The sequence below is a fragment of the Acanthochromis polyacanthus genome, chromosome 22 (assembly GCF_021347895.1).
Source record: "Acanthochromis polyacanthus isolate Apoly-LR-REF ecotype Palm Island chromosome 22, KAUST_Apoly_ChrSc, whole genome shotgun sequence".
Taxonomy (NCBI): domain Eukaryota; kingdom Metazoa; phylum Chordata; class Actinopteri; family Pomacentridae; genus Acanthochromis; species Acanthochromis polyacanthus.
In genome coordinates, this window is record NC_067134.1 from 11,449,154 (window position 1) to 11,460,789 (window position 11,636).

At 40.8% G+C, this 11,636-nt stretch overlaps 2 protein-coding genes across 11 annotated transcripts in view; one reads left to right on the top strand and one right to left on the bottom strand.

The window, feature by feature from the left end:
- Positions 1-11,636, top strand: part of LOC110969967 (NACHT, LRR and PYD domains-containing protein 12-like) — a 386,884-nt gene that overhangs the window by 127,074 nt on the left and 248,174 nt on the right. The window lies entirely within an intron of this gene.
- Positions 1-11,636, bottom strand: part of LOC110968364 (NACHT, LRR and PYD domains-containing protein 12-like) — a 290,019-nt gene that overhangs the window by 4,198 nt on the left and 274,185 nt on the right. Inside the window, exons 11-15 of the mRNA XM_051942229.1 lie at positions 6,423-6,596; positions 5,559-5,732; positions 3,881-4,054; positions 2,200-2,373; positions 1,423-1,596 (exon numbers count right to left, since the gene is read on the bottom strand). Of these exons, the coding sequence (XP_051798189.1) occupies positions 1,423-1,596; positions 2,200-2,373; positions 3,881-4,054; positions 5,559-5,732; positions 6,423-6,596 (870 nt within the window). The remainder of the gene's footprint in view (positions 1-1,422; positions 1,597-2,199; positions 2,374-3,880; positions 4,055-5,558; positions 5,733-6,422; positions 6,597-11,636) is intronic.

Below are 11,636 nucleotides of genomic sequence, written 5' to 3' on the forward strand. Positions count from 1 at the left end.
AAGGATAGAAAATGATTCAATGTATTTCAGCATTTTGCACTTAAATATTTTCAACTGTGTTCAAAAAATAAACTGAATCATGAAAGCCACAATTTAATCTTCTTTTAATCAGACCTGTTTGATCAGATGCTGCTGATGTTTGAAAATGTTTCTGTTGTATTACCTGACAGGCAGAAGAAGAGCTCACCTGTAGGAGCTCACCTGTAGGAGTTCACCTGTAGGAGCTCACCTGTAGGAGCTCACCTGTGTTCAGGTTCTGAATAAAGCAGCTGACATGAAATCTTCTCTCATTAATCAGTGATGATGTTCAGCATCCAGAAGTCCTGGTGATCACATTAAAGTGTAGTGATGTTTGTGTATCTGTCAGACTATAAACTTCTGGATGTTGGAGGACAAACATCAGCTCTGGATGTAGATTCATGTATTTTAGTGTTAATAATAAACTGTAAACCATCCATCCCTGTTTATGAGGTGTATTCAGATAAAACATGTGCTCCTATAAAACAGTTCTACATCATGAGGAGTCCTGGTGAAGGTTTAATATGTTTCAGTGATCAGTTTCAGAAAAGTTTTTGTGATCCATTGATAGAACTGAGAATAAGACGGTTCAGTTCAGTTGTCAATAAATCAACGCCTCTAAAGATGAATTGAAGATTTATAACAATCTGACAAACCTGAATGCATGCATCCATTAACTGTTGTATAAACTGTTGTATTAAAACATGAACATATAGGGCTGTGTTTTTATATCTGATTCCATTTTGTTGTTTTTCACGGTAAAGATAATCGTTCAGATGAGACGAGGTGGTGACGTCATCAAGTACGCTCATGTTTGAACATGAACCAAGATAAGTTCTCATCAAGTACAGACTTGCATACTTGGTATTAAGGAACTGGAAAGGACACTGATCCAGATGTGACTGCTGGACCTGAGCAGAGCTTCTGCTCTGTAGAAACACCTCATGGTTCCTACATGTGATGATGCTGCTGTGAAATAAGAGCTGCTGGTTTGCAGGCTTCAGTCTCACTGATCTCAGAGCTGTGACAAACATCAGACTGATCAGCTGATCACTGTTGAAATGAGACAAACAGTGAGATCAGATCTGATGGACACTTTGATGAAGGAGGACCACTGTCTCTGCACATCTGGAAGGCTGACAGCTGGAATCAGCTTTATTTCCTCAACACATCAACACAACAACAACAGTCGGCTTCACATCCACTCAAACACACCATGACAACAAGCTTGTGGCTCCTCTGATTGGCTGACTGCTGTCTCTGTGTTTCTGTCTCCATTCTGCTCTCACAGCTTCACTGAGAAGCTGCAGGTTTACAGGAGACACTGGATCTTTGCTTTGATACCGACTGTGTTTAGTAGAAAACTGCTGGAAGCAGGACAGACTGATGGAACCTTCTACTGACCTCAGAGTCTTCAGGATGCAGTCTGGACTCTTCACAAGATCTAACAGATGTTTCACTGATGAACGCTGCAGGTCGTTTCCACTCAGGTCCAGATGTTCCAGATGGGAGGGGTTGGACTTCAGAGCTGAGACCAGAGAATCACAGCTGATCTCTGACAAACTGCAGAGCTCCAATCTGAATAAAGAATAAAAGATGTGTATAAAATCATTGATGATCCATCAGATGTGTTCAGGTTCTGAATGTGCAGATCAACATTACTTTGTCCTCATCAATCAGCTTTTCTCTAAAACCAGCAGAGTGACTTTGTCCTTCTCTTATTGTGGATAATCATCATGTCAGCCTTCTACACACATCATCCACATGTCAGCACAACATTCATCCACCTATTCATGTCCACACATCAGTAACATGCTGCATCATCAACAGGATCAGGATCAGTCAAATAAAACTCAACACAAACCAAAGAAATATTTATACTTCACTCACTAAACTTTGTCATTTTAAACTGATCTGAGTTCAGAAGATCTTCTGGATCCAGATGTGACTCTTCAGCACAAATTACAAACATTCATTTACTTTAACAACTAACACTGAACATTTTCTACACTTTCTGTTACAAACACTTGTCTCTTGTCTCAACACATTGAAGAAAACAGAAAATATGAAGCACAGCAGATTTACAGCTTCATGGAAGGAAGTTCTGTTGAACATGAATGAGCTTCAGTTGTCATTAAACACATCAGATCTACAACAGTAACAGACAGACAGTAAACTGACCCCAGATCCTTCAGGATGCAGTCTGGACTCTCCAGAAAACCACTCAGATGTTTCACTCCTGAATCCTGCAGGTTGTTCTCGCTCAGGTCCAGATCTTCCAGATGGGAGGGGTTGGACTTCAGAGCTGAGACCAGAGAATCACAGCTGATCTCTGACAACCTGCATCTCCACAATCTGAATAAAGAATAAAAGATGTGAGTTGAGGAGACAAAGTTCCTGCTTGAAATCATTCAGAGTTTCATCATGAGTTCAGAGATGAAGAAGCTTCAGAATGTCCAAGTTTAGAAAATGGAAACTCCAAGACTCTACTTCCATTGGCTATTGATTTTAGTTTGGTTGAGAGCAAAAGCTGCATTCCCCTCATTCCATTGGTAGACGAACTCAACTGGCAATGAGTCCTATCTTTTTTTTTTCCAGTCAAACACCAGAAATCCGTCATGGTTGTTTACACGCTTCAGGACAGAGTTTGATGATGTGATCATTTGCACGCCGGTAAATGTCGGCGAAATCCAGGCATTATTTTATCAGTTTTCATGACAGGCAAAAAAACATTAATGATATTGCCCGAGAATGCATTTTTACCCCAACATGGGACTGATCATATCGGTGGGCCGATATTATCGGACATCCCTAATTTGAACATTTCACTTTCTAAAACATCACATGGCTTCATCCAAGAGTTCAACCAGCAGATGTTGGATATTAGTTTCTGTCTCTCAGGATGAAAAACTGCTTCAATTACAGCTGAAACTATCAGTCCACTGTTGGATGAGTCCATGAACAAAACATCAGAAACATTTCCTTCATGGTTTCAGTCATTTATCCAGTAGAACATCAAACTGGTTCTACTTTGTTCACTGTCAACACTTTATGTTTTCTCTCACATTAAACTGAATATTTGTGGTTTTAAAATGTTGCTGGAACAAAACCAGACATTTGAAGACGTCACCTTCAACTCTGACAAACTGGGATCAACATTTTTCAGTTTTTAACATTTGATGAACTAAACTACTGAAATAACTGACAGCTCCATCAATAATAATAAAAAAAATATGAGGTGCTGCTGACAGTTTTAATTGAAGAGTAGAAGATAGAGAATATCAGCCTGATGGCTGCAGTTTAGAGTCACCACAACTTTACATCCATAGGCGTCAGTTTAGGGGGGGACGGTGGGGACGTGTCCCCCCACTTTTTGTCAGGGGTCATTTTGTCTCCAACACATTCAAATTCTTCACATGTAAGCCGTTGTAAACCCAGCTATTTTCAGCAGTAGAGAAAATTCCGACGCTCCTGAATGCACCATCCGCACTCGGCCGAGAGTTGCACAGACATGCAGCACACCTCCGTGAGGTTAAAAAAAACGTGCAGATGCAAAATTTGCACCTGTGCCAAGTGGAAGCTCCGACCAGAGGCGTGCAGGGGCAAAATTTCGACCCGGGAGAATTAGTACTATAGCGGCCCACAGACCCCTCAACCTGTATGTGTTGATGGCGCAATAGGATGAGCCTTCACTTTTGGTGCGGTGGTTGTGGGTTCGAACCCAGCTTGTAGCATTTTGCCGCCGTTCTTCGACATTTTCTCAAAGTGCTGTGGTCTCCGTCCCCCCCACTTTTAAAAACAAACTGACGCCCTTGTTTACATCACATTCATCTCAGCACACAAATAAAACATGATGTCTGACCCCAGAGTCTTCAGGATGCAGTCTGGACTCTCCAGAAAACCACTCAGATGTTTCACTCCTGAATCCTGCAGGTTGTTCCTGCTCAGGTCCAGATGTTCCAGATGGGAGGGGTTGGATTTCAGAGCTGAGACCAGAGAATCACAGCTGATCTCTGACAAACTGCAGCTCCTCAATCTGAATAAAGAATAAAAGATGTGAGTTGAGGAGACAAAGTTCCTGCTTTAAATCATTCAGAGTTTCATCATGAGTTAAGAGATGGAGAAGCTTCAGAATGTCCAAGTTTACAAAATGGAAACTCCAAACAGCTGAAGCCAACAGGATGCAGCTTCAAACAGTCCAACAGAAGCAGTGAAGAAGAGCTCTCATTAATTTTAATGACAACATGCTGCTGCTTCAATAAAGACGGAGTGACTTCAGCTCTGAAACTCTGCAGCTCCACCAGTGGCTCCATCCACACAAACTCATGCTGAGCAACAAACACAAGGAAAAAACACTCTGACATTTATTTCACTTTCTGCTCAGAGTCACACAAACACACAAGAAGGAAACGTGGACAAAATGAGGCTCCAGGCTCTAAAATATCTTCATGTTCTGGAACCATGGAGACGTTTCAATCAGGACTCTACATTCACATGATGTCATTATTGATCCATCTGTCATTGATAGTGGAAAGTGTCCATCACAGTTTGTAGAGGACCAGGTGACGTCTTCAAACTGTTTTCTCAAACACAAACATCTTCACTTCGAATGACTCAAACCAGAGAAAATGGTAAATGGTCTGAATTTATAAAGCACTTTACCTGAAACGATACTCAAAGCACTTTACATTATACATCACATTCACACACTGATGGTGGAAGCTGCCATTGAAGGTGCTAACCACAACCCATCAGGAGCAGTTAGGGGTTCAGTGTTCTGCTCAGGAACACTTCAACATGAGCTCTCTAGGCCAGGATCAAACCAACAACCCTCCGCTTACAAGACGGCCACTTTACCCACTGAGCCATGCTGCCCCTTTCTTTCATGGAAAAAAGAAAATCAGCAGAAAATGTTCCATTGTTCCTGATAAATGACTTCAACTGTTCATCAACTGTCACAATTTTTCTGTCAATGGAGGTCTCTTGGATTTGAACATTTCACTTTCTAAAACATCACACAGCTTCATCCAAGAGTTCTACCAGCAGATATTGAATATTAGTTTCTGTCTCTCAGGATGAAAAACAGCTTCAATTACAGCTGAAACTATCAGTCCACTGTTGGATGAGTCCATGAACAAAACATCAGAAATATTTCCTTCATGGTTTCAGTTTCTTTGTCCAGTAAAACATCAAACTAGTTCTACTTTGTTCACTGTCAACATTTTATGTTTTCTACCACATTAAACTGAATATTTGTGGTTTTAAAATGTAACTGTAACGGGAACAAAACCAGACATTTGAAGACGTCACCTTCAGCTCTGACAAACTGGGATCAACATTCTTCAGTTTTTAAAATTTGATGAACTAAACTACTGAAATAACTGACAGCTCCATCAATAAAAACACACTTGTGAGTTGCTGCTGTCAATTGGAACTGAAGAGTAGAAGATAGAGAATATCAGCCTGATGGCTGCAGTTTAGTGTCACCACAACTTCACATCAGATTCATCAAAGCACACAAATAAAACATGATGTCTGACCCCAGATACTTCAGGATGCAGTCTGGACTCTCCAGAAAACCACACAGATGTTTCACTCCTGAATCCTGCAGGTAGTTGTCACTCAGGTCCAGATGTTCCAGATGGGAGGGGTTGGACTTCAGAGCTGAGACCAGAGAATCACAGCTGATCTCTGACAACTTGCAGTTCCACAATCTGAATAAAGAATAAAAGATGTGATTTGAGGAGACAAAGTTTCTTCTTGAAATTGTATTATCTCTCCTGAGACATGCGCTGTTCATTAACCTGAGACATGTACTGTATGTTAGAATGGAGAGTATCTTCTTGCTGAAAGAACTCAATGGTGTGTTCGATAGGAGTTCCTGTGTCTAGGAAATTATCCTGTGCATTCCGCAACAGGGTTTATCAATGAAGCTCTTGTTTTTTGGTCTTCTGATACAAATCACATGTTGTGGCATGGTTCCACTTGTTTAAAACATAAAAAAGTGACCTCCGGTTGCTATTCGGGGAGATTCATTTTGCCAGATCCTCCCAAACAGTCTCTCTGTCTGACTGATGCTGTTCTTCCTTATAATAAACTTATTATTATGCAAGTCAGTGTCAACGGATGATTCTTCTCCGCCTGCACTTCACGAACATCAGAGAAACTACGAAAAAATCATTCAGAGTTTCATCATGATTTACTTTAACGACTAACACTGAACATTTTCTACACTTTCTGCTACAAACACTCGTCTCTTATCACAACACACTAAAGAAAACAGAAAATATGAACCACAGCAGATTTACAGCTTCATGGATGGAAGTTCTGTTGAACATAAATGAGCTTCAGTTGACATTAAACACATCAGATCTACAACAGGAACAGACAGACAGTGAACTGACTCCAGAGTCTTCAGGATGCAGTCTGAACTCTTCAGAAAACCACTCAGATGTTTCACTCCTGAATCCTGCAGCTTGTTGTAGCTCAGGTCCAGATGTTCCAGATGGGAGGGGTTGGACTTCAGAGCTGAGACCAGAGAATCACAGCTGATCTCTGACAACTTGCAGAACTCCAATCTGAATAAAAGATGTAGATAAAATCATTGATGATCCATCAGATGTGTTCAGGTTCTGAATGTGCAGCTCAACATTACTTTGTCCTCATCAATCAGCTTTTCTCTAAAAGCAGCAGAGTGACTTTGTCCTTCTCTTATTGTGGATCATCATCATGTCAGCCTTCTACACACATCATCCACATGTCAGCACAACATTCATCCACCTATTCATGTCCACACATCAGTAACATCTGCTGACCTCAGTCCACTCTCTCATTACAGGATCAACATCAAATCTCTTCATTCTTTCATTTTTTCCATCACCTTCTTCTTTTGTGGAAATCAGCTTCATAGATTTGTCTCATTCAAATCTTCCACTGAAAATTTATGAACCACAAACCAGGATTTGAACTGAATATATTGAAAACAGTGAACAGACCTGAGAGCTTCCAGTTTACAGTTTGGACTCTGCAGTCCAGCAGAAAGATGCTTCACTCCTGAATCCTGGATTTTGTTTCTACTCAGGTCCAGTTCTATCAGATGGGAGGGGTTGGACTTCAGAGCGGAGGCCACGATTTCACAGTGACTCTCTGAGAGTCTACAGTCAGAAAGTCTGTAAAGACACATAAATGACAAAACATATTAACATGAAAGCAAACATTTTATATTTCCTTCATGCATTTGACAGCAGAACATTTGGACACATCAGTGGTTCAGCTGATCTCTGTATTTGACATGAAACTGAATTCTGAATTCCTCCTCCCTTATTCTTCCTCTTCTACACTCCTTAGTTCTTTCTCTCTCTCTGTTCTCCTGCCCTCACTCTCTCCAGCAGCTTTCTGCAATCTTCAGTCAGCCTCATCAGCAGAACTCCGGGCAGCACACCTGTCCCTCATCCTCCACAATAGAAACCGGCTCCACACTCCACACCCTGCCAGATAGTCGCTTCAGCTGTTAGTGTTTTGGCTCACACACAGGTCTGCTGGAGCTCTCATGCTTTACCTGACCTGTGCTCTCTTGTGTCTGCAGTTTCTGCTGGCCGTGCTGCCCGGTCGTTCCTGTCTGTCCATGAATGCCTACTATTGATCCTCAGGGCCAGAGACCCCCTAATTAACTTATTCAGCTGTCAGGGAATCGCCGGACCAGCTCTTCGTCTTACGGGTCCGGTTCCACCGCCCCCTGAGATCTTACTCAGAGGGATGCTGCAGAACTGTTAAGCTGGTAATATGAGGAAAATTCGCCTAGCTTTCTCACTGCCTACATCCAGACGCCTATCCCTGCTTCCTCTGATAATTAATTTAACTGAGTAGCCACTTCGGTATAGTTAAACTAATCACCAGTCACGCCTGTTAATGGCAGCTTTTCCTCTCATGGATCTTGCACTTGGTAAGTTGCTAGGTTTAATTCAGAGGTTATGGACATATAGACAACCTCTAGGATATGTTTATACTGGGCCAATCTGGCCCCTATAATTAGGTAACCTTTCAAAACCTCTACTACTGTTATGCACGCAATAATCTGACTTTTTACATCCAGAGCTTAACGTATAATTATCATTCAGGGATAAAATAAAAATAGAAATAAAGAAAAAAATAAAATAGCACTTGCAATTTGTTGTCTTTAATAGCAGAATAATGCTTTATTGAAATATATATTTAGCAGGGCAAAAGCATAGCTAATAAATCATCAGACAAATAATCAAACATTAGATAATATTCAAATCACTCATCCTAACTCCTAACTGGTATCATGCTTTCCTAAAAGAAGAGTAAAAATCACCTAATATATGTAGTTTGGAGGGAGAGCAGCCGGCTATGGCCGTAGTCGGCTGCTTACCTGAAACCCGACAAGTGTTTGAGACCTTCCCAGGGGGAAGTGGACGGGGGTCCGACCAGATTTAGTTCTGCATATATCCATTTTTGTTGATTGGACCAGTAAAACTTTGTAATCCATTCAGGTGTTGTTCCTCACATGGAAAATAGAGTTCAGTAATGTTCCTTCAGACAGCATTATTTCCAGATCACAGTTCTGTAATCCTCCAACACTGCAGAAAAACCAGTACTTTGGTCCATAATTCCATCAGAACAGTTATTCCTTTGCAGATCATGTTGAATCCCCGTCCGAGTTACGTGATAAAATCCCCTGAGCTCAGGGCATTTCTACCCTGGTTTGCATCAAGCGACTATCACCCAACAACTCCCAACTTGCGTCTCGTTTAGATGTAACTTATAGTTTACTGAACCTTATGCATATGCAATGACTTCACCCTTAATTAACATAGCAATGATCTCATGCTAAATTAACTTGAGCAATAACTTCATCTCTACCCCCTCCCAACTCGCACACGTGTACCATGCACCGACCGCATGGACACCTCCACTTTTAAGGAACTGAAACCATCTGTTTTGAACTGTCCAGACAGCCCATCTTGCCCCCCCCCTGATCTCTCCTGTCTGCAGCTCAGCACAGGCTCCTGATCAGGAAATGGAAAAAACAGATGTCAGCCTCTAACTGTCGCTGGAATCCCATTGTGCAATCTTTTGGACAATGTTAACAGACTTCTAAAAATCCCCAATCTATTGTGAGTTTGGCAACCTTTACGGTGAACATTTCACCCGAGTTCACCTAAGCTTTTGACTTCTCACCTCTTTACCAGGTTAAAACCCTCTTATTTTAACAGTTATCAAAATTCTTTCTGAAACCTATAAAACCAGTAAAAAGGACATATTTAAAGAAACTTATAAAAATGTAGAAGGAATAAAAGAAGATAAAAATACATTTTCCCAAAAAATAATCAACCCTTCATTCTTTCTAAATGAGGCACGCTTCTGATTTCTACACTGTTTCAAAATTAAGGAATGTAAGAATAGACATTTGGTTATTTCAAACTCATTCATTAGGTTATGGCATAATCTGATCATAAATCACAGGTTATAATATCACAATGTTCCCTTATTTAGCTGTTGTTCTGTCAGAGTCTCCCCTTTGTGGCTGATTCTGGGATCTCATATCTCCATGCTTCACAACACTACTCTCACCTCTGGAGGAGGTCTCAGATTCTGCCTGCCTCTGCTCTGTCCTTACTCCCCTGCCTCACTCTCCCAGGAGGATCGGATCCCACCTGGACGCTTCCTCGAATCTGTAACCATTTTATCGAAATACAGGTGAAACCAGAAGTTTACACACACTGTAGAAAAAGACACAACATTTGTTTTCTCACCGTCTGACATAAAATCTGACTTTTTTTTAAAAAACCATTTTACTTAGTTACTGGTGTGACTGAGTCAGGTTTTAGTCAGCCTTGTTCACACGTTCCTTTTCAGCTCTGCCAACAAACTTTCTACAGAACTGAGATCAGGACTTTGTGATAGTCATTCCAGAACATTGACTTTGTTCTCCATAAGCCACTTTGTAATTAATTTAACAGAATGCTTAGAGTCACTGTCCATCAAGAAGACTCCTTTGTGTCCAAGCTTTAACTTCCTGGCTGATGTCTTCAGATGCTGCTTCAATATTTCCACATAATAATCTTCTCTCATGATGTCATCTATTTTGTGAAGTGCACCAGTCCCTCCTGCAGCAAAACACCCCAACAACATGATGCTGCCACTGATGTACTCCACAGCTGAGATGGTGTACTCAGGCTTCTCCCTTTTTCCTTCCAATGTAACGATGGTCATTATGGCCAAACAGTTCAGTTTTAATTTCATCAGACCACAGGATAAGTCTCCAAAAATTAAGGTCTATGTTCCTGTGTGCATTTGCAAACTGTAATATGAGTTTTTTATGTTCCTTTTGTAGTAATGACTTCTTCCTCGTGGAGTAGCCTTTCAGCCCATGTGGGTACAGGACTCATTTCACTGTGGATAATGACACTGTCTTACCAGCTTCATCCAGCATCTTCCGTAGGTCTTCAGCTTTTCTTCTGGAGTTGATACACACACATTATGCAGTCAAACACATTCATATCTGGGACACAGAACCCTTTAGATTTTCCCATGATGACACACAAGGAAGCATTTTGTTTGAAGTGTGCCTTAAAATACATCCACAGGTGGCCTCCAATTCATTAAAATGTTGTCTATGAACCTATCAAAAGCTTTCAAAGCCATGACATCATCATCTGGGCATTCCCAAATAGTTTCAGGGCATAAGTAATCTTAGTGTACATAAGCATCTGACTTGGAAGAAAGTAATTTAAAAAATTTCAAAAAAAAATTCTGTCTCATTATTCTGGCATTGAGCAAATAGTTAGACAGTGACAAAAAAAGTGAGGTGTTTTTATACAGTGTATGTAAACTTCTGGTTTCTACTGCACATAAAATGTAAATGTTGAATCTGCAGATGGAGCACAGAAGATGGAGTTATGTTCAGGCCTCCATACTGTCCACAGTCTGTCAATGTGCTCTGATCCCACGCCTGACTCCACAAAGTTCTCAGGAGAACATCTGGATAAGAAGAACATTTTCTGTCCTGTTTTACTGAGACTTTACTGCTTGTTGGTTTTGTATAAACAATTCCAGTTAAAAGATGATGATGTCTCTGCTGTGGACCTGCTGCTGTCAGCTTCACCTCCATCACTCAACGTTTACAGTCTGCTGTCAAACGCTACACAAATCAAACTGATCACTGGACAACATCACACCTGAACATCATTAATATGAACATCAGGAAATATTCTGATGTGACGACAGACGACTGAGTTAACTTTTGTCCTCAACGTTCTTTGTTGAGATTCTGAGAAACTTGTTCAGCAGAAACACAAAGAACAAACCAACATAGCTGAACTATTTCCATCATAAAGTCATCACAAACACATTATCAGGGTTTGTTGCATTAAAACACAACTCTGAGCTTTGAGAGAATCAGATTTCTGGAAACAGTCTGACTTCTACTATTCTGCTCTGATAACCTGAGATTCTGTCTGTGAGAAACTGGATCAAATTGTACATCGTGTCCATGTTACACCTGTTCTCAAAAACAAACTAGACTCTAACTCTTCCTCATTGTGTTGGAAATGTAATACTGAGAAACCAAATCACTGTTTCAGCCTCAATATTAT